The 26,946-nt window shown below is 43.4% G+C and overlaps 3 protein-coding genes across 6 annotated transcripts in view; 2 read left to right on the plus strand and 1 right to left on the minus strand.

The window, feature by feature from the left end:
- UBAP1 (ubiquitin associated protein 1) overlaps positions 1-15,465 on the minus strand; it is a 33,848-nt gene extending 18,383 nt beyond the window's left edge. For 3 of the 4 annotated variants that reach the window (XM_042028729.1, XM_042028728.1, XM_042028725.1), the window contains exon 1: positions 15,341-15,465. The gene's annotated coding sequence lies outside the window, so the exon portion shown is untranslated. Of the gene's footprint in view, positions 1-14,867; positions 14,963-15,340 lie in introns of those variants that run through there. The other variant, XM_042028726.1, reaches the window with a different exon arrangement.
- LOC121665037 (proline-rich proteoglycan 2-like) lies at positions 12,156-15,655 on the plus strand. Its single transcript, XM_042028907.1, has 2 exons — positions 12,156-12,267; positions 15,072-15,655. The coding sequence occupies exons 1-2, from the start codon at positions 12,156-12,158 to the stop codon at positions 15,653-15,655; spliced, it is 696 nt and encodes a 231-aa protein (XP_041884841.1).
- A 2,611-nt stretch (positions 15,656-18,266) lies between these two features.
- The window catches only part of DCAF12 (DDB1 and CUL4 associated factor 12), a 33,765-nt gene continuing 25,085 nt past the window's right edge, over positions 18,267-26,946 (plus strand). Inside the window, exons 1-2 of the mRNA XM_042028730.1 lie at positions 18,267-18,489; positions 19,322-19,576. Coding sequence (XP_041884664.1) covers positions 18,409-18,489; positions 19,322-19,576 — 336 coding nt within the window. The 5' untranslated portion in view covers positions 18,267-18,408. The remainder of the gene's footprint in view (positions 18,490-19,321; positions 19,577-26,946) is intronic.

Raw genomic sequence — 26,946 nt, forward strand, 5'->3', positions numbered from 1 at the left:
TTTACAAAACTTCTGATTAGAGGAAGTAACCTCCTCACTTTGCCAACTTAACTTGATAAGGGGGTTTTCTCAAGGCAGCACAAGTTACTAGAGGTTACTTCTCCAGAGATGTGAGTGGCAATGCATAAATCCCAACAAGCCAAAACTGCACATCCAGCTTCCAAGGAGTTTTGCAGTAGCCTATCACTCTGTAGCTGCATAAAGTCTCAGTGTCAAAATACCCCACATAAGCAATATGTATCTTGCTTTTGATGCCAATCCTGTAGTAAAATCCTCATGCTGACCTGGTGTCTGCATTAACTCCAAGGTGCAGTGGAAAAATAATTCCTCTGCCACATACAACACCTTACTTAACTACAGAACTAGCTAAGGCACATCAGCAGCAAGCTAGTCATCAAATGGATCATTTCCAGAGCCAGTCACTTTAGATTCGGGTAGCATTTGAGTTTATATCACACAGGCTCTTGCTGATGCACTCTGGGTGTGCACTTACTAAGACACCATTAATTCAGAAGGCACTTGTCAGGAAACAAAACTGTTAAGCACCATACACAGTTAACACGAGAACAGGCTGCCAGCCACATTTCATCACCCCTTTCCCAATGAAGGTTTAATCAAAATAGAGTCTTGTGCCTAAGCAGATTTGACAGGCTGTTCAGGGACCACTGTTAGAAGCATGTTGCTGTTGATCTGTCGTCCTGGCTGGGAAAACAGTATTTCAATCCAGTTAGGTGGTTAGTCATGTTGTTACTATGATTCTGGGCATTATGTAACATTAATTACACTGTGCAGTAAAGGTCTGGTTACTTTTGTTACCACTCATTTTGAAATTTAATTTGAACTTTGGACTGCTTCCAAAGCTTTATTCCAAACTAGATGACGGACAAGCACAGCCCTACCACTGTCCCCTTTGATCTCCAGACTCCAGAAAAAGATGCTGAAGGGCATTGGTGGTAACAGCACATGGTCGCATGGATTTTGGCCTGACGCATTACTGCACATTGTAAATTGACAAAGGACGTACAAACTTCAACACCCTTCCTTCTCTAGAGGAACCAGTTAGTTGCATAGTATTACAGGGTGTTCTTACCACCTCCTACAAGCTCTCTTCTATAAACCAAGACCTTCCTAGCCTCAGTCCCTCATTCTTGGTTCTGGCCAACTCTCCACAGACAAGATCAGGACTACAAGGGCCTAAAAGTTATAAGGAGCTGAAGCAACCTGATGTGAACTCTTCCCATCTGTATCATTTTTCACTTAGTAACACTGAGGCAGCGGGTCAGCATTCGTAAAACCAGCCAGTCAGAGGAACATGGCATAGCAGAGGAACATGGCATAGCAGAGCCCAGGATGAGGGCTGAGGACTTCAGAATGATCATGGTGGAAGGGGATGGGGGACAGGGAAACAAGCACAACAACAAACAACAACACAAAGATGGAGAAACAGAAATGAAAAGGCAAAACTGATGACAGGAACAACTGGCACAGAGAGGTGACAAGCTGGAAGAGCTTGAAGAGACAGAAGTGACCATGGCAATTCACTGGGCATGTCATCACTTAAACCTGAATGACATTTAGTTGTGTGACAGACAAGGAGAACACAGAAAAGCATGACTTGGTGCAGGAAAGCAATGCCAAAGGGAGAGTCTCATCAAGAGAAGAGAACAAAAAAATTATTAGGAAGACTGACTCATGAGGACCTTCTGGGAAGTTGGGGTGTTTTATTGGTATTATTTCAATGTTTCTTCTACTTTCCCTTAAGTTTATATCTTCATTCTTTTTCTTCTGAAGGAGTTCTGACTAGACAACTAGGAAGCATCCTGCTACTAAGGATACCTATAATTGCTTTATTTATGATAATTCAAACCAATTTAACTATTTGCCAAGAAGAGCTGGACTCTTGCTGCTATATTCCTGAGTCTGCGGTGCAAACATGTCTAGATTCCAGACCATGTCAATTCCCTGAAGTAAATCCCACCTAAAATTCAGCTAAATGAAAAATGAAGGGTGAAAGGGTTATGGGTGAAAGGAAACTAAAATGCCTCGAATTATCAACCATAATCAAATCAGCACATCTATGATTTTCAGAGAAAGAGACCTGATCTTACAATTCCATTTTACCTGCTAATACACATTGTGTAGTCTACACACTACTAAGGATGCACCATTCAGTCTGAAAACTACAAAAACAAAAGGCTGAAAAAGTAATAATTTTTTTCCTGCCTCTATTACATTCATGAGCTACTACTGATTTTACAGTAAAGAAAAGAGAAAAAGTGAAAATCACTTTGATTCAAGTGATTGGTTTCTAATGGTCACAGGTGTTCAAAGTTTAGACAATGTTTTTTCAGTTTTCACTGTAGCTACTTGTTTCAGTTCCAGTGAAGGGCTATAACCAACATCGAGATTCTATACACAGCCTCAAACAGCAAAAATAGAAGTCAACAGTGTCTGTTGCTAAGACAAAAGTTAAGTTTCTCATATCAAAGCTTCCCATCTACTACTTCGAGCGTCTTCAACCACTGCTACACAGCTCAGATCTCTTACAACTTCTCTCAGCAAAAAGCTGATCAGTTCACTGCAGTACAAAACAGATTCCATGCTCATTTACTGCAGTATCCAAATAGATTACATCACCCCAAAACTTGCAGCAACTGCTTCTGCTTTGTACCTGTAACAGTTCTGCAAACAAGAGCACATGGAGGTACTCCCCTCACAATAAAGCACAATGATGTTGAGTCACTGGTAACAGCTCTTTGGATTCTTTGGATAAAGCTGTAAAACTACATGTGACGTGTTGCAACTACATGCCCACAAAACTTCCCCCCCCCCCCCAAAAAAAAACCCCAAACCAAACCAAACAACAATTAAAAAAAAAAATAAAAATAAAAAAAAATCAAAAAGTCCCAACACCCCCAAACCAAAAACCCACAAAGGAAAGTTCTAACTTTATCTACATTAATTCCTCTTAAGTGCTACCACAGTCCAGAAGATAAGGTAAATTAAGGTTCTTGGTCAATTTTGAGATTGACAAGAACAAACCAAACCCTCCTTGAAGCCAACAGTCTTATGGAGTTGCTATCCAGTTTTCAAGGGACACCAGTTAAAACAAATCTAATGATGTCTTCATTTTATGGGATACAAATACAAGTGGTCATCCTACACTTAACCATTCAGAGTAGGGCTTACACTGACAACAGGGGGCTGAGGGAGGAAAGTGTGAGGTATCCCTGCTGCATACATATCCCATGGATCAACAGTCCAATCAGCTGTGATGAGAGATCTGAAGAACAGCCTGTAACATCAAACTAATGCAGTTTGTTATTACTAGTGTGATGATTGAGGGGCAGAAGTACAAGGACAAATAAACTGGCACTTTCTAAAGCATTTTTCAAATACATGAGTAGGAAGGACAGGGAGGAAAGACCTTGAAGAGCAAGACTGTGTGCAGATCATATTACTGGATTACAAGACAACACTAATGATGGTCACAATATCCATTATGAGGCTTTTCATGCAGATGTTTGATTGCATTTTCCTAGCAGTGATAAACATCAGGAGACACTGATTCTTCAAACTGAGCTATTGCTTAACATGACATAGTGGGCCATTAGCCTTCTGCTTCAGGACCTCTCTGCTGGTGGCTTCCACATGCTGTCAGAGAGGCATGGCATCTCTCTGTCATTCCACATGGATTCACAACACTAACATCAGACACCTGCAGTTCCAGTTATCCTCATGTCGTGTCCCACTTTGTTCATTAAAGATGCTGCACTTGTTACAAGCACATACTGGTTAAGGATTTAAGGTTCATAACTGATAACAGACAGCTCTATTCCTCCTTTAAGATCCTGACTATGTATTTGAAACATAAGGTAATTTGCCATACACTTCACCCAGAAATCAGGAACAACTCTACAATGGCTGTGGAAATGAAGTACGCTAACATACCCATTTTTTAGTCACTCAGTGACTTACCAGCCATACAGGTTTCCAATGCAGTTGAAGTTTATACACCACATAAACCTCTAGAAATACAAGTTTCACAGGCAACAGCACAAGGAAACAGAAAAGTACTTACAGGCAGCCCTGTGGTCAAAGCAGATCAGTACAAGCTTTTCCTTTGGCCAGACACTGACATGCCAAACAACAGCATGGAAGATGCACCTATTCTAAATTCACATTTAACTGTGGCAGCAAATGGGTGACCTTTTTAAAAAGGACTCTTTCCAGAAAACTCAGTCCTGTTTCAAGAGAAAACCATCTGCAACAAACATCTAAGGCTGGACTGACTTCCAAACTCTGGAAACTTGGGCACAGTGCAGGTTCTATCAGCTCCAAGAGCAGATGAAGATTTTAATGTGCAGTTTAGTGATTTTTAAGTTATTTAAAGATCATGTAAACAGAACAGCTCAGAGAAAAACAGATGTATTTGCTTCTTTTTTTTTTTTACTTCAAGGTCAGCTTCACTAATCTACAAAGTACAATACCACCGAAAAAAAAAGAATGGTAAACTAGAAATAGAGCACTAACTTCCCCTCCTTGAGGCACAAAAGATGCAATACAAATTTGAGAGATAAATCACAGCAAAAAATATAAATGTGCCATGCAATTCCCACATTCTAGGAAAAGAGTGAAAAAGATGACCCAGGACTCATACCAGCAACGAGGGCGGGTATAATAATCTCAATGCAGTAATGAAACAAGTCCCAAATTTGATGAGCAGAGCAACTGTTTTTAACAGCTATTTTCCTACAACTAAAGTTTGGATTGGAAATACATACTAGTTTTGAGAGTTTGAAACAGTCAGATGGTAAGCATCTGGTAACTATCAACAAATTTAGCTACTTCATCTTAATTACCGTAAGATTTCATACTACTACAAAAGAGTCATATTTCTCTAAGCAATCTTAGCACTAACTGGAGCCAGGCATATGCATTAACTTTCCTCGTTAATCACAGCACTTTAGAATAAAGCTAATATTTCAACACAACCCTTCTTGAGTGAGGGAGACTGCTAATTGCTAGTTTCAACAACAAAATAGCCTACTTACTCTGTTCTTTTGGTAATGACGCAGGAAAAAGCAGAGGAATATCCTGCACATTTAGAATGTATGCCTGGAACCCAGAATATCCCAAACTAATTAATATAATGCTCTATTTGTTGCAATGGTACTTCAATATGTAACAAGCTGATTCTGAAGTACTTGAGTATTATTAATACTTCAGACTTGTCCCAGTTATGAATGAGAGCTAGAGAGACACTCTCAAAATGCTGTCAGCACAACAGAGTAAAACAGCTTTTAATCCATTAATCACAACACCCCCTTTTTAATTCAAAAATAACAGCATCTGTGCAGTTTCAAGCTTTTCGTTCTTAAGTTCTTTAACCAAGAGAGGTAACAGGTAGCTGATCTGGTATTACTTAGAAATAAGTTCAGCTCTGTTGACCATGCCAGGACCTACTCCCAATACCGACACAAAAACTCAAACTATTTTGGTACAGAAAGCAATTTGTATTCATTCATTTTCAATATTTATTTATTTATTAACCAAAACTTAATGCATTTAAAAACATTACAACAATTAAATTACTATGTAAAAAATCCATTTCAAAGAAAGCCATAAGGTTGCCATCTTTTCCCTGTAAAAGCTCAGAAGAGAAATGATAGCATTTGTTTATAATTATAGTTTTGGTTATAAATTTTGTGAAATAATAACACTTACAGAATTACTTTAACAAAGCAGACAAAAAAAAAATGTATCAAGATATCAACTTGGACAAAAGTTTTTAAATGGAAAAATAAAATCTGCCAGCAGGTCAAACATCACTTGCTATTCCATGTACTGGATGTCAGCCAAAATATGGGCCTCTTGCACTGTACTAGAATAATGAGAACACTGTTATACTACTAGAGATGCATCAATTTTTCCTTTTATACTTGGGTCACATGCACTACCCACTCTCACCACACACTTAATATTTTCCTTGCAAAATTCAGTGTGGCACTGATAGAAAAAAAACTACCTGTTACATTAACTATGCCACCTCCAAACAACCCTGCCTGCCCTGCAGCAAGCAGGCTGAAACCTTGATATTTGGTGTGGGAGCCACTGTTTCATACCCTGATTGCACACTCAGCCCAAGCAGTTTCAATACACATCAGGCCAACAACAGCCTTCTCCCACTCCCGACAGGATCTCTCCCATCATGTGGTTAAAACTGCTGAACTATTCCTGTCATCTGATGTCCTTGTTTCCCACTAAAACATTTCATTTTTCTCAACTAAAAGAGCCACATTCTAAGAATATAAATTCCCTGCAAACTCACTTCATTCCTTCATGGAACGTTTTGGGTTGGAAGGGACGAACCTTCAAAGATCTAGTCCACACATTCTGTCACATAGCCAAGGGTATCTTTTTTGACCAGGTTTCTCAAAGCCCCATCCAGCCCGGCCTGGAACACCTCCAGGGATGAGCTACCTACAACTTCCCAGGGCAACCTGTTCAGGTCCTCACCACCCTCATTTATTCCTTATGTTCACTCTCAATCTTCCCTCTTTTCAGTTTCATCTTTCAGTGTTGCTATTTTCCAAGAAACACTCAAATTCACCATAAATTAATCTTTCTCCAAATACACACTTTGAGATACATGGAAGGAAAAGCCCTAAACACTTCATACTCTTGAAGCAACTAGGAGGTAACAGGATACCTGGAAAAGTGTGGTCTCCAAAACACTCTTCTGTGAAGTGACAACAAACCCACACTATCTTAAATCTCACTGATTCTCAAAACATACCTCATGGGGCTTGGTTTGCCTTGCTTTGACAGTGCTAATGTGAGAAACCTGAATTCCATCTTAGATGCCACAGGTGTGACATTCTTCACAACCTTATTTGACTTTTTCTGGGGTTTATGCATTTTCTTCAACACACCAACATGTCACTGGTACAGCCTCAGCTTCCAACACCAACTCATTCTGTCCTTAATTCATGTGTCACTCCTATTTAGTCACTCCTATTTAGGCATCTGTCTTCATCCAACCCATCTTATTAAGACTGAGACAAGAAAATAAGCATAGACAGAAGTAAACATCTGAAAAAATGCCAAGTTTTGCTGCACTGAAGGATGAAACTCAAAGACCAGAAAAAAACAAACCCTTATCACTCTTCAAGATGAACACTCACTTCAGCTACTGTGTTACATTCACTGAGCTGAGGCCGCCTCAGGGACATACTGCTTACCTGACCAACTCAACAGAACAAAGAAGTCAAACTAACATTAAAAAATGTATCAAGCAAATGAAAAGATGGTCCCATTGCAGTAATGCCCAAGAACCAATCTTGTTTCATCTCTAGGCATAGTAACAGTCCATCCTGCTTTGAAGTTTTCTCACTCAGTCCAAACAGGACTGAACAACTGCATTAGAAAGATGACCTAGATGGGAAATACTATGGGTAGACAACACCAAATTAAATTCACTACTAGAAGTCATGTTTTAAGATGAAAAAATTTCACTTGTTTTAATTAACATGGAACTTGTGCATAACAGAGCGTTAAGAGCAGGAAACTGATTTAAAGTGAATAGTAACTTCTTAATTATTTCTTGCACTGGCTTGTTAACTTTAAAAGAGGCTGGAACTGCTACAAAGATGATGTTCTGCCCTTTAAAAACACATAGTAATAGAAGCATCATTACTAGCTATCAAAAAAATAAATGCTCTGTATATGAAAACAGCAGCAGACACTTCAACAGCTCAGCAAACTGGTGGTACCCACACTGGGCATACTTCTGAAACTGAAGTAATTTGGAACACAGGAAGGTAAGTTGCCTTGAGCAAGCTTGTCTAGCATAGAAAAGTAAAAAATTATCTTTGAGCAGTGAAGTGAAACTGGAATTGCCCTCAGCTATAGTGGATCTATTACAAAACAAGACTATGATAAGTAAATTAGCTGCTTGCTGTGTTTTATATTAGAAAACTTCATCGGCCCACACTACCTGAGGGCAGCATACTCAGTCCTGAGCAGAAACATCTTCCTTGCAATCTCTTAATTTTGTAGTTCTCAAGTAGCAAATGCCCCGCTATTAGGGGCTGCTTAAATGGAAATATGGTTCAGCCTGTAATCCAATAACAGATTGAAAAGTTCAGGAAAGGAAGAGGGAACAGAGAGAAAGACTGTACACATGTTAAACAAGGTTAACTCTATGTGTGCAACTGCTGCAGCTGAGGTTAGTAGCAGTGAAGATACACAAACACGCAGACAATCCTCACCCTCTGAGAAGGCAAGCACAGCAACTACTCAATCCTTGAGATGTAACTTTCAAGGATGCTCCAGCTGCTACACTCACCTTCACATAATGCTTCAGAAAGTCTTTCTATACTGCAGGTGCCATTCCTCCCTTCCTGCCACATTCACACAAGATGATCAGTAGGTCCCTAAACATCATAAAATAATCTCCTCACCTACCTACCTTAATTCCTACTGTTTCCATTTAAAATTAGTTTTAAGATTTAAATTTCCTCACTTAAAACAAATTGAAAGGGTGTGCTTTCTCTGTGTAAGACAACAAGTCTGCACTCCCAGCACTGCAATCCTACACTTGCACTTAATGTTTGGGCAGGTAAGTTTAAGGAGTAGTGTAAAAGTCTGCACTTAGTGAACTTTCTATCACAAATGCACAGAACAAAATCCACAGACTTGCAAGGTAGTAGGAGTGACACACACACACACAGTTACAAGCCTCCCAACAGTAAGGGCATAAGAATACTGAACTTTTGGTGCTCAAGTAGAATGGAAAATAGAAAAGAAACCAAAGACATGGAAAGACACTGCTTTCAGATGAAATCTAGAAACCTACAGGATATTTGTAATGCTGGGAATTACACACTTCTCATTCATTTCTTTCCCCTGAGGGGAAAGTAGTTTTGCTGAAATTCCCCTATACCCTCAGCACTGCCTAGATCTTATATGAAACTCCAGAATACTTGTCAAGGCACTTAACCAGCAGTGACACCGTCCCTCTTCTGCAGGTATGAGGAATAAGACACAAAGCTGAAGCAGTTTGCCCACAGTCATCCAGCTCAGCCAGCAGCAAAGTCAGAACAAAACCTGTGTTTTCCAAATCCCAAACCCACACCTACCTCAGGAATCTCACTGCAGTCTCTCAAGTTTGGAACAGTATCTATTCCCTACCAAGTTACTCCTATTCAGTCTTTTTCATCTTACTATAAAAGCCCTCTGGATTTGAGTATGAAATTTGGTGTAGTCCAAACTTTATTTCTAGGTTACTACTTCAAATTAATTTAAGTCTGTAATTTTGTTATATACTATATATCCTGTCTCACTTAGTGGTATATACTTTTTCCCTGCACATCAGGAAGTTCTTCAGCAGATACAGGAATGAATGTAAGCCCCAGAACACTTAAAGCAATGAATAACTAAACAGAAATGGCTCATTTTATGTGCAAAAAGAAACCTTCAGAGATGCATTAGCTTAATTTTCTCAGGACATTTTGACAGATCTGACTCAGCTTCAGCAATCTAGCCTTACTTTTTTTTATAACTAGACCAGAGTAGGTTGCTGGATGAAGTTGCCCCATGGCCACCCAAGGGTCATCCCACAGATTTTCCTCTCTAAACATTTAAGGTTGGCAAGAACACAGGACTGCTGACAGCACAGAGATCTCTCTCAGTGGACCATCATAATAATCATGACAAGGCAGCAAGATGATTTCTGTTTTTAAGAAGCAAAGTGGTAAGACTGTGGGCTGACCATTCCTCCTCTGAGCAATCAGATTTTCTCCTGTAACCTGAGAATCAGGCCCAGCCTGCCTCTCTCATAAACCCACATGTCTGATTCAATCCATCTTACTTTAGGAAATTAATCCAGTGGTACCTAACGACAGAATATGAGTATCACATTTAGATCAACATCAATTTACAGGAGAAATTTGCCTTGAATGAACATTGGCATAAATTGGATACACACCTTCTCTCCCAGCTTGAAGGGAAAGTGAGAAAACCTTTTACATTACTCGGTAGAACCAATTTATCCAGAGTACAGCCAGATCGCCTGCACTAAACATGGTTATATTTCAACTGTTCATCTCCAGTATCGTAACACATACAGAACACCCCATAGACAGGCAGACCTTCAGAACTGTACAATAACTGTGCATGCAATATGGGAGCTCAGTATGAACAGGGTGACATTACCACACCACAAAAACAGCCATCACAGTCATTTCGCCAACCAAATGTGTTTCCAGAGTCCACCACCAGCTCCAAAAGCAGCTCAGACCTCCTCGCCATTCAAGCCAAAATCAACTTCTCCACCTTTGTCTTCCTTCATTTATCTTTCATCTTATAATATAATTGTGGATTCTGTAAACTGCATTTTTTTAAGGCTTTTTAAGTTAAGACCTTCATATAGATGAGATTACAGACCATAAGAGTATTACTTTTACATTTATACTTGAATTTGATAGCTCTCCCTTTGCATACAAACTCAGAAATATTCAACAGTGTTAGCTAAAAGCAACAAACTTTTTACTGTCTTTTCTCGCATTTTCTTTGCAAAAAAGACGTTAAATTACTAAGCACTGAAATTCAGTGATCTAAGACTGTGTAAGACTTCCAGGTAAGTAAACAGAAATATGTACTAGGCTCCCTCCCAAAAGCAAGAATGAAGCCTAAAACTACAGGTACTATTTTTTCCCCCTCCTCCTTAATAAAGAATATAAAGGTACTTTCTGGAAACACTTCTTTTGTATATTGTTACAAACACAGCAAGCAAAATGAAACTCAATAATCCTTCAGCTATTTTCTACCAAGAAGTCACATAGACTGGCAACAAACTGCTTGTGGTGATATAATACTTAATTAAAAGATTAAGAACACATTCTTTCCTCAGAGGTTATGCAGCATAAAGCTTTTCTGCCCTTTTTCACCAAACATAGTTTTATTCCAGATGATTAATGGTGATTTTATTCAAGAGTCCCTTCCCTCCTACACATGCCTCCTATATTTCTACGTCAAATTATTACACACTACTATGCAAGGACACCACATGATGGTATGAGTCATTAGGGTGGAACCCAGTGTGGCTTTGCTGTATCACAAAAGGAAACATTTAAAGTTTTAAAAAGTACTTCTGAGAGTGTTAATAAACTAGGAATCTAGTTTTATTTTAATGCTCAGAATTGATGAGGTGTATCAAACACATAAGCACTTCCCTGTGGCTAAATTAGGCACGGAGCTAAAACATGACACAGCACAACTGGTAACAGGCACCCTTTGAAACATATCCTCCCAAAACCAGGGAATAAATCTCACCAGTTATTTCAGTCATGGCTTTCTCTGCTGCTAGCATAGAGATGTCAGATGGTGCAAGCACAAACATATACATAAGGAAGGGGCTTAAAAATAAAATCTTTCACATAATCTAGGAGATACTTACCAAAAATGCTGAGCTCCAGCAACACAGACCAGACAAGAGCTCACAACTCTTTACTACTACTTTCCACTATACCAACAACCAACAGCTAAGTACATAAAGTATACTGACATGCTGCAGATTGTCCTCCAGATGAAGAACTTACTACATCTTGAATAGCACTCACTTTCTTCTGATTTAAAATGTTACTCTCACGTAAGACTTTGACACAAAATGCAGCTGAGAAAATACAAGCCCAGTCAGTTACAAACTGTAATGCTGCTAAATGCAACATGGCATTTTGAACCAATCTGCTTTCCTTCTAGAAGGGACGATTTAAGCCTAAATCAGAGCAATGATATTATGTTCCCCTTCTGATATAATTCTGTGTTTCAAGTACATTGCAAGCTTAAGGGATTCTGGAAAGGCCTTGGAGCTTTCAAAAATTAAAAAAACACAAACCAAACCGAGTCTGGGCATACAATCTGTCCTTTAAAAGTTTCCCATCCACAGGAAAGACAGCATTTCTTAACATTTAAGAAAAAAGCCTTTGCACACAAGGACATGGAATAAACCTCATGACTTGAGAGAGGGAAAGCCTCCAGTGCTTAGGTTCTGATGGTGACCTCAGCACAAGACTACACTGACTGCAAAAGGTCATTAGGGACACAGTACACGAGCTTATTCAAACCAAGTCAGAGGGTCAAAGCATTAAGCAATGCACTTGCATACCAGAGAGGATTACCTACCTAAGCAGCTAACACACAACAACTGTGAGCTCAGGCTTGTATCGATCAACTGCACTAATCCCAAGGGTCGATTGCAGAGTGGTACATGCTGCAAGATCAATAGCCTTGCTTTCCCAGTTGACAGAGTAAGCATACACAATGCAGGGAAGAGAAACAAACCTTTGATGCATCCTAGAAGGCCTACTTTTTCAAATAAGAAAACTATTTATAAATTGTAAACAACCCTTCTTTGCCTTTCCTTCAAAGAACTGTTTTCATGAACAGCTTCAGAGCTTTCCAATTATGGCTCCACTAGACCTTCCTTATGCTGACATTGATCTGAATTGCACTGATCAATTTTAAATAGATAATTTAAAATTGACGGCTGAAACTCTGGAATTCATGATTGAAGAGACTGGGAGTGATTATGCTAGAAACAAAACACCAGAGAAGGTTGGACAAAATTCCATGTAATAAAAAAACCTAAATTTCTCACAGATTAAATAATCAAAATATTCAACCCAGCATCAACTGCAAAATACAGGAACAGACTGCTGTTAAAAACTCATTATAGAGAGACTGGACATGGACAACAATTATCAATTAAACAAATTATCAATCCCTAGAGTTTGTGAAAGCAACAGGAAACCATAAGCTTACACAAATTAAAAAGGAGGATGAGTAAGGTGATACCTTCAGTGTCATTACCACACTTCTGCCACCAGCACCAGCCAAAACGGCTCCGGCTGCCACAGTGTGACAGATGAGGCTGGATTAGTCCAGAAACCTGACTCCATTCTGTCAGTTACCGGTTTTTGTCTCGAGGATAACAAAACATCATGTGAATAATGGAGATGGAGGTTTTCCACGTGTTTTTGACGATTTTTCACCATGACGATTTTTCTATCCATCAGCATAAATTATACAATAAGTCTCCCAGCTGACCAGTACATTCTTTGAATATTCTGAAAATTTAAGTTCTCTTCATTAAAGAGAAACTAACACTTATTGATTCACATATCTTAGATCTGAGAGTTTCTCCCTTTAAAGTTTGATGTCCCTTTGTTTCAGCTCACACTTGAATGGCACAGTGTCTGACTTTAGTAGCAGCAACTTCTTCCCTGACTCCTTTGTTCCACAGGCCATGCACAGGAAAAAAAAAAACACACAAAAGGAGATATCAAACGTGCAGGCCAAGTAAGGTGGTGAGGCAAGGAAAGGACCATCACTTTCAGTTTTGTTTCTGAGACTAAACCACAAACTTGCAAAAGCTGTTTAAAAATCACATACTTTCTTGTCTCCCTACCTTTAGAATTAAGGGTTTTGCCTAAAAGTTTTAAGCCACCCAGTGGCAACGGTGACCTTAAGAACCAGTGGCACTTCTGAACTGCAGCTCTGTGTGTACAGGAAACTGAAGTCATTAAGCAGCAGTTCTGCGTGGTGCTGTAACCCAACACCAACCTGCACACGCCTCAAAACACTCCGTGTGCTGCTGCCACAGGGAGCACGTCAGCCCACCCTACTTACTGCCCGTAAGTCAGCCCACCCTACTTACTGCCCCTGAGTAGCACAGCTACTCAGATTTTCCTGTGGAGAAAAGGGGAGGAGGCCAAAACAGTTTTTCCCCTCTCTTGCCTGAAAAATGCCAGGAAACCAGCAGCTGCAGGAGTGCCTGCACCAGGGCAGAAAGCCCCATGCTCCAAGGCTAATAAGGGAAGGTGAGGAAGAGGTCTGGCTAACTGCACCACTTCCTCTTTTTCTTTAACACCCTGGATCACAGCTGGAGTAGGAGTAAGATTCCCCTCACCAAGCTCCCACAAAAGCCTCTTAGTCCCATAACAGGCAGTGGAATGCAGCAAGCCTTCCATCAGCAGCACAGCCACTGAAGCTGCATCATCAAGCACAACCCAGTTGCCCCTTAGTTTGGCAACACTCACTTGCCAAAGAGAGCAATTTAGGAATATCAACCTCAAAGTGTTTAAATCCAACACAAATACATTTTACTAGGTCCAGGATGGCAGCTACATCAGTTCCACAGCCAAGTGCCAGAGTCCACCTGCATATCTCCACTCTAATGAGACAGCATCAGTGTCGTAACATTTCTGTATGACTGGGGTTTTTTTCACTTGTTTGGAATGTTTAATGACATGGGGAATAAAAACAGTGGATAAAGTGGCTACTTATTTCCATCTATTGTCATTTCTTCTACTAATTTGAAAAAAGAAAACAACAAAGCAACCTAACTTTCTCTTTAGTAGGATAAATTTTGAGCTATCAGAACACAGGAAGACAGCCCTTTAATCACACTAAATAAAAATAAATAAATAAATGCACGGAATGTCTTACTTCAAGCAAGCACTCAGCTAAAGGGAACACAAAGCATTATCAGGAAGTTAGAAACAACTAAACTGAAGTATTCTTACACCAATGTATATCCATGGGATGTCTGCATCTCAAACTCTGAGAAAGATGTAGTCAAAAAGCAGAATAGCTAACTGGAAAAGATCCAGAAATGGATGATAAGCATAAACAGAGAAGTTTAGGACTACAACCCATGAAATAAAGATGATCTTTAGCCTACAAGGAGATGCAGCCAAACAGAGACTACTCTGTGATTTGGCAGAACTCTAAAGTCACAAGTGGCATAGGGCAGATGAGCACCGTAATTTTCACAGCACAGGAAGCAAAAATTAACAAGTTACCTGAAAGCAGACTCGACACACACCACACCCCCAAAGAAAATCAGATGTTTTGGTTCTTCACCGATTTAGTTACTGCGGGCAGGCACTTCCGAACATCACGGACACCAACAGCTTACTCGGATTTCAACAACCACTGAGCAAACTCATCAAAGGCAAACTCATCAGGGGTTACTAGGCAGAAAGACATTCTCTTGGCTCCGGCAGTCCCGGAAACTGCTGGAAAGCAGGAGCGACAGGAGCGTCACCCCCCACCTTGCTCCGCCGGTCCAGCCCAGGGCCGAGTGCCGGCACCTCAGAGCGGCTGTACCGAGCGGGAGCGGAGGGTCCCTGTCTCCAGAAAAGAGGAAGGGGCGAGGTCCGTCCCCGCCTGCCCCCGCCCGCTACCTGCGGCCCCCGCGGTCCCGCCTGTACCTGCAGCGCCCCAGCCCCGTTGCCCCACTCAGCACCTGCGGCCCCCCAGTCCCGCTTGGTACCTGCGGCCCCCGGCCCCGCTGTTCCGCCGCCCGCGGTCACCGCCCGCCGTTCCTACGGGCCCCGCTCGGCGCCGCCGGCCCCGGGCGACGCCATCTTGTCTGGGCCCCGCCGGCGGGATGGCGTCACTCCGCGACGTCACCTGCGCCCGCCCGGCCAATCGGGAGCGGTGGGCGGTGATGTCATCGCAGCGGGAGGGGGCGGGGCGAAGGCGGAGCCACGCCTCTTCCTCGAGGGGCGGGGCGGGGCTGGGGCGTGTCCGTGTCGTGGCCGTGTCGCTGTTCCTGTCGCTGTCCCCTGCCTTTGCCAGCCGCTGACCCTGTCACTGTCCCATCCCTGTCCCTATCTCATCCCTTCCCTGTTCCGTCCCCTTACCAGCCGCTGTCCCTGTTGCATCCCTCATCCTGCCCCGATCCATCTCTTTCCCAGCCCCTGTCCCTGCCCTTGTCCCTGCTCGTGCCTGTTCCATCCCCACCCCTGTCCTGTCCCTTCCCTGCCCCTGTCCCTTCCCTGCCCCTGTCCCTGCTCCTGCCCCTATCCCTTTACCTGCCCCTGCCCCTGTCCCATTCCCTGTGCCATCGCTGTCCCTCTCCCTGTCTCTGTCCCTGCCTTGCCCCTGCCCTGCCCCTGTCACCATCCCTGTGGTGCCCGGGGGTCTGTCTCCAGCTCCTGCCCTGCCCAGGAGCTCCTCCAGCACCTCCTGTCCCTCTCCCGGCTGGGCAGCGTGCCAAGCTCCCCAAGGGGCTGGATGAGGGTGGTGAGTGGGACCCAGAGTGGCCGTTTCACCCCATACCTTTCAGCCCCTTCCCTCAGCAGCCATGGCCTCCTCACCCTCCCGAGGGGCTCAGGGGACATTCTCGCTGGATGTGCGGCCTTTGAGTGGTCCTTGTTCCAAAATGGAGGGGTTTTGTCCAAAATGGGGGTGGTAGTTGAGCATGTGAGAGAGGTTATGGAGAAGGGAATTAATCATGGTAAATCACAACTGAAAAAGGCCAAACTGGAATTACCCTTTTTATCCTCAGAGGAAACTGGAAAGCTTGAGAGGTTCTTTTATAGTTTCTTTTCCAGTTTGGCTTCTCACAGCACCTTTGTCTTTGGAGTTGGTTGGATTAAAACACAGAATCAAGGTCATGAAACCAATGTTGTATCAGGAGAATGTGTACTGATTCCATGTGTCTTGAGGCACCATCAGATATCAGGTGGTCAGAAGCTGGCTTTTTCTTAAAGCCTGTCTGCATATCACATGCTTTTCATTTCTTGTTTCTGCAATGCCACTGGCAAGTAGCAAATGCTGGGTTTGGATCACATGCAACTTTGCCTCTGAAATCATAGAAAAAGTGTATGAGCCATGTGGACATCAGAAAAAGGACTCCTTCCACATGACTCTCAAAGAGGTGCAATGAAATGCAAATACACAGTATTTTTTTTAATTCCCCAGCAATAAGTGATTTCCCAGGTGGAATGTGTGGGAAAATGACTGGAGGTAAAATTAGAGAAAACCGGGGAGTTATATTTGCATTCCAACAGAAGGTAGTACAGAAATTACAGGGTGAAGTGCAGTTGTGATTCCCTGGATGGGATGTGGTCAGCATGCCCAACTTCCTACACACAATCCATGCTGAAGGGGACTAAAGGGAGGCTGGAGCAGAGTGGTGACACCAGGGCCAGGCTCCGTTGAAATCCTTACAAGAGGCAGAACTCAGTGGTACAGATAGCAGCTGAAAACCAAGGGAAAAAAACAGCAACTGAACCAGCAACTGGCAAGATCATAAATGCCTACCTCCATCCCAGAGGTTACCTCAGATGTGACAATGTGACATTGACATTACCCATCTCCAAGGTACAACCACCCCACACTGAACATGATGTATGACTAGAGTTACTCAAGCTTGTGCAAAAATAGTACAGAAGTAAGTTTAAAAAGGAGAGAAGTTAGGGAAGATTCCATTGTTACTTCAGGGATTGACTGACTGATCAGGCTGAACCCATAAGAACTGTGCTCTATGTGTGATGATTGTTTATCTCGATTGCTCTGAATATGTTTTTTCAGCCAGATACTATCACCAGCAATCTTTGAACCTTAACCTGTCATAGTTTTCTGTTATATTAATAAAAGATTATTATTCTGTAGACTGTCCTTCAAGGTGTGAGTCCTTTAAGAGCATTAACAGTGGGTAGAATACTCGACTGTGGAGGCGTGGGAGAGGGTCTCATGCTTTTGATGTGCATTTCTGGATCTTTTCTGGGGTGCCAACAGGCCAGCTAAAGGTGTGGAAACCCTCGAAGGAGTTTTTGTATTTGCAACCCTGAATTTTGTATTTGTGACCCTGAACAAGTAAGTTGAACCACCTTCTGATCCAGTGGACTGTTCAGTGAAGAGTTGGACGTTAGGAAGAATTTCTTCACAGAAGGGGTGATTAGACATTGGGAATGAGCTACTCAGGGAGGTGGTGGAGTCACTGTCCTGGACATCTTTAGGGAAAGACTGGACGTGGCACTCAGTGCCATGGTCTGGTTGACAGGGTGGTGTTCAGTCGTAAGTTGGACTGGATGAGCTTAGAGGTCTTTTCCAACCTAATTGATTCTGTGATTCTGTCCCCATACTGAGACCCTGACAGACTAGTCGGGCACAAGTGTCTCGGCTTTCCTGGGGCGCTGAGAGGCTGATCAAACACGAAGGGTTTGGGAAAATCTCCCTTCCTGGGAGGGATTCCCGAACCTCCTCCTTGTACTGAGCCCGCCCCGCCGCTAGGCGGCGCCGGACCCGCTCCACGCTGGTTCCGCTGCCACGGCAACAGCAGAGGGGGCGCGGCCAGCTTGCTGTCCGGTTGCTAGGCAACAAAGCAGCAGGGCGTGGCGGGGTCGCCGCCGCAAAGCTGCGACGCAACTGTCGTAAAAACGAGAAAAAAAAACCCTAAACCCCGTGGTGTTGTAAAATGCCGTGAGGCGCGGCCGGCGGGGCCTGAGGGACAGAGCCCGGGCCCGGTCCCGCTCCATATGCCCCGAACCGTCCCGTCCCGCTCCATGTGGGGCCGCTCCTCGTCCGCATCCTCTTCCTCATCCTTCTACTATGGCCCGGAAAACAGTTAGCAGGAAGCGGAAAGCGGCGGCGGCTGCCGCCGCGGGGACCGGGGGACTCCAGGGGGAGCAGGTAAGGGGTGAGGGGGGGATAGGGAAGAAGCGCTTGTTCCCGGTGGTGGGAGGGGGGAGAAACCCTGGTTGCCGGGGCGGAGCGGACGTGCCGGTGCCTGGGAGGAAGGGGGGTGACCCTGTCCGTGGTTTGCGGAAGGAAGGTGTCCTGGGGGTCGGGGGTCCTGGGGAGGGGCAGCCACGGTCCCGGTGTCAGCCAGGGAGGAGGAGTCCCGGGTCTCGCTGTCACCCGAGGAGGGGCAGCCCCCAGTCCCAGGGTCACCCGGGGAGGAGGAGCCCTCAAGTTTCAGGGTCACGGGGGAGGAGGAGCCCCTGATCCCAGGGTCAGTACCCCCTTTTTCCCCGCGCCCCGGGGCTCGCGGTGCCCCGTTGAGTTCGGCCGTTCGCCCGTCGCTCCTCGTAGCGATGATGGCTGGGTGGCTCTGGCCCGGTCGGAGGAGGCCGAGTGCCGCGGTCGGTATCGGGGGGCCACCTGGGTGTCACCCCCACGCCTGCCAAGCTGAGGGCGAGGGCTATTGGAGCTGCTCCTCTACCGTTCCAAGCGCTCCGCTTCTTCCCGTGAGCATTTGGCGTGCCAACGGTGGCCAACCGCCGTGGACTGTCGTTATATCATCGCCGTGTTACTCCTTTAGCAGATATTTATGTTTAATTTCACGCTGCTAAAGGCTCTGTCAGCATTCCTGAGTTAATTTCCATGCACGGTGTTCCATGGGTGGTTTGGAAGGCTTCAGGGTTTTGCGGGGAATATGGATATTGAATATTGAATTTGGAAGGGTAGTGTCTTAAAGTTTGTCGTAGTTGTTTTATCCGGTTTCCAACTTTATTTTCCACAGTATGGATGGGATCACTCGGTTCACAAAAGGAAAAGGCTCCCGCCGGTGAAAAGGTCTCTGGTGTACTACGTGAAAGGGAGAGAGGTCCGGATGCAGAATGAGTCCGGCTACCACCGCTTGTTGCATGGATACGCAGCCCAGCAGCTCCCCAGCCTCCTGAAGGAGCAGGAATTTCAGCTCGGAACACTCAATAAAGTGTTTGCCTCCCAGTGGCTGAACCACCGACAAGTGGTGTGTGGGACAAAATGCAACACGGTAAGTGCCACCTCTCCCTCTCGCTGTTTCCCTTTCCTCTGTTAATTATTCCACCTCCACCCTCAAATGATGCTTATCATAATCAAAGTGTGTGGATGGCCAGGGAGAACATTAGGAATTAGGAGTGGAGTCAAAATTGCGCACAATTAACTTCGAATGAAAGTAATGCTTAAGGATGATTTGTTCTCATCTGGAAATGTGACACTACGAGCTCCAGCGAGGTACCTCATGAAGCATCTGGGTGATTTGTACTGAGCGATTTACACCTGTTTGTGGGATGAAGAGCAACGTTGTGGTTGGATCTTTCCTTTTGTCCTGCAGATGAGAACCTAATGGACTTTCCTTTTGTCCTGCAGATGAGAACCTAATGGACAGGTATTAGCGCTTCTAGTGGTGGGTGTCAGTGTTTGGCAGAACTTGCTGCTAAGGTTCCTTTTTTCTGTTATGCTCAGTCTTACACAGTTTGGTTTTACATATGGTTCTGTGCTGATGGCTTTTAAAAGTTGTTATAAAACTGTGGTTAAACTCCAGATATTTGTCAGAGCAGCCAGAAATGTTCTAAGCTTAAAAAAAATGAGTTTCAGATCTTCAGTGTTATCCTTTGCTTGTTGACTTCATAAGTCTTCACTCTAAAACTGTGTCCACTGTTCAAATAGCTTCTCTTGTTTATATATCTTTACATGCTTCTACAAAAACTAAAAACTCCTCAGGTTCTTGAAGTGATGCTTTGAAACATTTCAGGGGAATGTTAAAATGGTATCCTGTGGGATTAGTAAGTGGAGGAGATCATATTTCATAGGTAATACTCTCTCCACCAGAGTTAGTATCCCAAACTAGTTGGCTGAGATGGCAATTTCATGCATGAAGTCGTGATTGAATTAGTGCAAAATCCCAAATTGGTCCTTTGGAGGTTAATTGGTGTCACAGAAGGGAATCCAGGGTTACAAGGAATGTTTGCATAAATTAAGCAGCTCTTAAATCTCAGAGTGTATCAGTTGCTGTGATTGCTTCTTTGCCTCAAGGTCTTTCTGCGTCAAAGCCATACACTGGTCTGACCAGCAAGGAACAGTGGGCTGGTTTTTCTCCATTTCAGATGTTCTGTTATTACTCACAGTTGCACAGGGGGAGGCTTTCATGCAGTAGCTCTTAAGAAGCAGGGCCTAACTGTATAAACAAAGCAATGTTTTAACAGCAATAAGCCCAAAATAGAATCTGCCTACTTTCTCCACATATGTTCATCTCCTCAGCCAGTCAGCAGCCAGCACTGGTTGTGGAGCTGCTTACAGGAGACAGACTCCTGCTGAAACACAAGCTCCCAAAAATCTTGCTTACTCTAGCAAGATAACTGCGTGTTTTATAAAGCTGCAAATTTTGCTGTGTTCTGTAACTTCTGTAGCTCTGGCGCATCTGCAGCAAAGATAAATGGGCAAGTGGGTTGTTAACGCAACCTTGCAGAAAATTGTTTGGGTCCAAACAATCATGGAGCTGAAGAGGGATTCAGCAGTATTGTTGTTCCCTCTGCACATGCTGCAACCAAGTGTGTTCTTCCACAGCCAGACTTAATGTTAGAGACGGACCTTGTCTGTCATTGAGCAAAATAGACTGATTGCAAAAGAAGTCCGTGCAGTCTTGTGGAAGATCATATATGAATTATGAATACTGTAATAGCTGTAGCTTGTTTGCTTTGTGTTCACATTTGAACAAGTAAAGCATTAAACTCTACACTCTAATTATGAGATTTTTGCCTCTAATTTCTTGAGTGAGTGACCTATTAAAGAAAATTCATTGGCTGATTCTCATATGCTGAAGTTGTGGCATTCAAGTTCGGAGTAAATCTAAAACACCTTGGTTCACTTCAGCAAGGTTTGCTGCATTCAAGTTGCACTTAATTAAAGTTAACACAAGAGAAAAATATAAACTATAGCAGTTATTTTAATCAGTGCCTGACTGTGGCACTGAGTGCTTTAAGCATTTAATTTATAAATTGCCCTTCACTGTGCAGTGCCAGGAGGATTCACTGTTCTTAATGACAAAACAAAAATACACTCTTGTCATAGAGGAGGAGGTTTGGGTTTAGTCACTTGGCAGTACTAGTTACTATAAAAACACTGAAGAGAATATGGAGCTCTCTGTCAATTACTCTTTTTTGATGAAGATTATAATTAGTTTAATTATGTGGAGTAACTTTTCATCCTTAAAATTATGCCAGGGTGTGAAATAACTTTATTCTTCTCCAGTGGATCGTGATGCTCATAGTTGGGCAGCTGTAAATCAAGTATTTCAGACATTAGTGTTTTGTAAAGGTGCGTGCTTTTTCTGGTAGATTTAGAATTGTGGGAGCTATTACAAGCATTCAGGCACCTAAAATTTCAAATGAAATCACCCAGACTTTTCACGTGGGCTTTGCAGAGCCAGGATTCCTGTTTGCAAGAATCTCCTAGACCTTGCATGCAATGGGCTTCTTAATGTTTTTCCAATTCAAATGAATGAGCAGGGAACTTCTGATGTGTCTAGGGTGTGTTCTGACAGGTATCTAAATTACCAGAGACTGATACCATGGAGATATATAGAAGATACTGTCTGTCTCAGAAGAAGATATGTTCAGTAATCTGCAGTCTTCTGTTCAGGCTTCATAGGGAAACTCTTGAGACATAGGTAGGAGACAGGCTTATGGCAGACAAAAACACAGAACACAAGGTTCCTTTGTTTTTTGGGGTTTTTTTTCTCTTTACTATTTCAGGAAATTAGGAAGAATAAAGTAGCGTATAAAAAGAAGTTTCAGTCATAATTTTTCAGCCTCTTCTGCTCTGTTAGTTACATGTACCTGTTCAGGATATAATCCTTTCGCTAATTTTGAAGTTAAGGATGAAAAAATATAAAAGCTGTAAATCATTCCCTAAATACAAGAAGCTAATTAGTTTCCAGTTGCTTGAGAATATAATTGCCTGGAATCTAGTTTGGTTTTTTTTTTCCTTTTCCAGGCAGGCCTAATAGATGTATTTGTGTTTAAAAACTTCCTTTCTGAATGCTCTCTCCTGATTTCTGAGGCAGGTTTTCCAAGGCATGCATGGGTTGGTTTCTGAATGCTGGCTGAAGCCGTTTTTCTCTTCAGCAGATTCCTTTGCTGCCTTGGCTGCCCTGCTGTAAATCACCAGGTCTCAGTTCCTGCTAGAGACTTTAAGCTTGTATAAGAGATTCCATATCTGTGCATCTTATACAATTACAGCCCAGTCTTGTAGTCCTGGGGTTGTGGTGAGAGTACAGTGGGCAGTTCCTCCTCCATCTGTGAATATGAACTGTCTATGGGGAAAATTATTTCTCCTTGCTTTGCAAGTTAATGTGTGTTCTGGCTTTTCACGTGTGAGAAAGCATCAAGATGACATTTCTGATGACAGGTAGGGAATGAGAAGTCATGCTCGTCCAGTTTGTAGCTGTACTCAAAGTCCAGTGAACAGTGACTAAAACTTGGTGTAAATAAACCTCTGATGCCTGTGGTTGATATCTCCATTCATGTTTCTTTCAATGGCTTGTGAGCAAATAGCCAGGTATTGTTTCTTGTCTCAAGAGTGTTTGCTTTTCTGTCAACTGCTTATGATACTCATGTCTGTCTGGTAGTTTCTGTGCCAGGTATGGTGTGAGTCGTAGGGATGCCCTTTAGCAGACAAAGTCTGTCACTTCTCCATCTGTTGCCATCTGTCAGTATGTGTTAACTGTCTTCCAGCCCCCTGAATTTAAATGTGGAGGGCAAAATGCAAATAAAAAATGTTAAATGTGATTTTGGCACTGCACAAATTCAGTAACATCAAAGTCTGTATTAGCTGGTAGTGCTTCAGAGTTTCGCAGAAAGGTGGAGTGCCTGATTGCATGGTCTTGTCTCTGGAAATGTGAATTTAAAGTCAACCAACTTGCTGGCTGCTTTTACCTCTCCTCACTTCTTAGGTGGTTTCTTTATATTGTGGATTGTTTCGCTTTGGACCCTTTCAAGAAGGATGTGTAAGGCCATTACGCACTTGAGTTGCCTCTACTGCATAACCTGTGAGTAAGTTTTGTGCTAAGATTAGTGCATGTTCGTGTGGCTGATGTAGTTGCCATTCCCCGTGATGCTTGAAAAGCCATGGCAGTCAGATGAAGTCCCAGGTGACTGGAAAAGGGAAGCCATTGTACTTATCTTGAGAAATGATAGAAAGCAGGACTCCAGGAACTACTGGTCTGTCAGCCTCCTCCTCTGTGCCTGGGAAGATCATGGAACAGATCCTCCTAGAAACTCTGATAAGGCACATGGAGGACAGGGAGGTGAATGGAGGTAACCAGCACGGCTTCACAAGGGTAAGTCCTACCTGACAAACCAGAGGCCTTCTGTGATGCAGTGACCTCAGGAGTGGACAAGGAAGGGATTAGAGATGTCATTTATCTGGACTTCTGTGAAGCCTTTGTCACAGTCCCCCACAATATCCTTTTCTTAAATTGGAGGGAGATGGATTGGAGGGATGGACTGTTGGGTGGTGAGGCATTGGTTGGATAATTACATTGGGAGAGTAGCGGTCTGTATCTCAGAGTCCCAGTGGACATCAGTGACAAGAGGAGTCTTTCACAGATCCATTCTGGGACCAGTGTTTTTTAATATCTTCATAAATGGCATAGACAGAGGGATCAAGTGCAACCGCAGCAAGTTTGATGACAACACCTGAAGGATGGGATGCCATCCAGAGGGACCCGGACAAGCTCGAGGAGTGGGTCCATGGGAACATCATAAAGTTCAAGGTCATGTGCAAGGTGCTGCACCTGGGTCAGGGCAACCCCCAGTATCAGCACAGGCTGGGCATGAACAGACCCGGAGCAGCCCTGCCCAGAAGGACTTGGGGGTGCTGTGGGTGAGAGGCTGGACATGCCCCGGCCATGGCACTCACAGCCCAGAGAGCCAAACGTGTCCTGGGCTGCATCCAGAGCCCCGTGGGCAGCAGGGGAGGGAGGGGATTGTGCCCCTCTGCTCCGCTCTGCTGAGACCCACCTGGAGCACTGCATCCAGCTCTGGGGTCCCAGCACAGGAGGGACAGGGACCTGCTGGAGCCACTCCAGAGGGGAGGCTACCAAGATGGTTGGGGGGCTGGAGGACCTCCTAAAGGAAAGGCTGAGAGAGTTTTGGTTGTTCAGCCTGGAGAAGAGAAGGCTCTGAGGAGTACCTAAAGGTACTTCCAGTACCTAAAGGGGACTTATAAAAAAGATGGGGACAGATGAATTGAACAGGGCTTGCAGTGACTGGAAAAGATGTAATAGTTTTCAACTAAAAAAGGGCAGAGTCACACTCGATACAAGGAAGACTATTATTCTTTACCATCTGGGTAGTGACACACTGTTATGGGTTGCCCACAGAGCTTCTGGGTGCTAAATCCATGGAAACATGCAACAACAGGTTTCTGAGCAACCTGGTCTAGCTGATGTTCCCGCTCACTGCTGGGCACTTGGACAAGACAACCTTTAAATGTCCCTCGCAACCCAAACCGTTCTATGCTTCTTTATTTTGACCTTCAGCAGAAAGCAGACATATGATGCCAGTTTGATAGTTTAAAGTGTCCATGTTTCTTTGGGGCTTGGCATATATTAGTAAGTCTGTATTGTTACAGAGCAAAGAACCTGATGCTAAGTGTTTTATGAACAGAAAGGAGAGATATTTACAATGTGAATAAAAGTCAAGGCTGAGAACTTGGAAAAATCAGTCAGTGCTACTCAGCTGTGACCAGCAATAGTAGTATGTAACAACACAATAATTGTCTTCTTGTGTTGTTTTGTTAGCAAGAAACATATTTGTAGTAGAACAAGTAATAATTTTCCAACTTGGCTGAGGGTGAGATCTTTTTGTGACCAGCCTCAGCTGGTCTGGAGTCGTGCTGTTCCACAGAAGTGGATGTTGCCACCTGCTCGTTTTGGCTAGCACTGATGTGCGTGTTGCAAGGGAGTCAGCTGGATCAGCTTGCTGCTTTGTGTGCAGACAGGTTTTCTTGTAGGGTTAGTTTCACCAAGGTAGAGATACTATCCAGTTGACCCTGCAGCTACTTGAGCGCTAGTTGCTGTCACAAGGGTGATGAGACAGTTTGGGTAGATGGTGAGGAGGAGGCATGGGGATTCTCAAAGACAAGCTTAAGCCAGTTGTGAAACTTAAACGTGATTGATTCTCTCTTAGTGACTATTTTTAGCAGGGCAGTGTATTTGTGTTGGGTTTCTTTCAAAAGTTACTACGAATGACAAGAATGTGCCCGTGATTTCTGAGAGCACTGTGTGAAGAGCCGGTGCACAGAGCATGTTGTGAGCTCTTGCATAAAAATGAGCAGTCTCTTTTGTGCATGTTATTTGTGCTTTTAAATCTCCATCCATCTTGCTTATGTAATAAAAACAGGATGGCACCCTTTATTTTTGTTCTGATGGATTTATACAGTCAACTAAAAGATAGGGGAGGGCTGCCTGTTCATCTGCTGGTTTTTGTGCAGGGGTAGCAGCTGAAGGCACAAGAGTCTATGTGCCCTTGAAATGGCATTTCATATGCCTCTTTTCTAATCTTGCTGCTTAAAGGGAATGTTTTCAGTTGAAGATGGGAAGGGAATTTATCTCTAATGGATTGTTAGCTTTCTAGGTGTTTCTTCCCCCTGAATTATTGTCCCCTGAAAGGCAGGTCAAAAAATGAAAAAACATGGCAAACCATTCTGCTCTCAGTCTGGCATATAAGAATATAGTGGGTTTTGCAGTTCATACTCTCATCCTTGGATACTCTGTTCCCTGTCACAGTCTTTACTTTCGGCAAGTTGATTAATGAACTTCCCTCATCAGTGAAGCGAGGTAGTTTCTTGGTTGACTTGATCATAAGCAGGTTGGGCAGGCAAGAGGACAGCCATATAGTAATTGCAGGGAAGCCATTTGCCAAAATGACTTCTCACCACTTCTGCAAGCCAAAAGAAAAATAAGCATACAGCTATCAATCTCTGTAAATATGCAAAGATCATGAAGTTTCATGGCTATGTCAACTGTAACCATGCTTGTCTGCCTTGATCCTTGAGTAATAGCACTGCTGCAAGCTGTACATCTAAACTGCTTTTGAAAAAGGGAAGATGGATTTCTCTCTTCTGTGTCATCCAGCCTGTTTCCTTGTTAGAGCAGTGTTGTCTGGCAGAGAGCACGACAGCTGAGCCTGCTGTGATTCTCACAGATGAAGTGTGGTCCTTGCAGTTCTGTCAGATGGCCGAAGCAATCCAGATTTGGTAAATCCTGGATATTAAGTTATTTGGCATACCAAAGACATGTTTTACTAGAAGAACTGAATTTTGTGCAAAGCTTAAAATCAAGAGACAAATATGCGCAGATGAGTGTTTGGAGCCTGGTGG

Source organism: Corvus kubaryi, unplaced genomic scaffold (assembly GCF_017639235.1).
Source record: "Corvus kubaryi isolate FWS band 111438036 unplaced genomic scaffold, C.kubaryi_AGA036_p1.0 37308, whole genome shotgun sequence".
NCBI classification, from domain to species: Eukaryota; Metazoa; Chordata; class Aves; order Passeriformes; family Corvidae; genus Corvus; species Corvus kubaryi.

Coding starts and splice junctions, on each gene's coding strand:
- LOC121665037 (XM_042028907.1), top strand. CDS start 12,156: ATGCACTTGCATACCAGAGAGGATTACCTACCTAAGCAGCTAACACAC. Junction 12,268..15,071: donor CAAGGGTCGATTGCAGAGTG/GTACATGCTGCA, acceptor TGGCTCCGGCAG/TCCCGGAAACTGCTGGAAAG.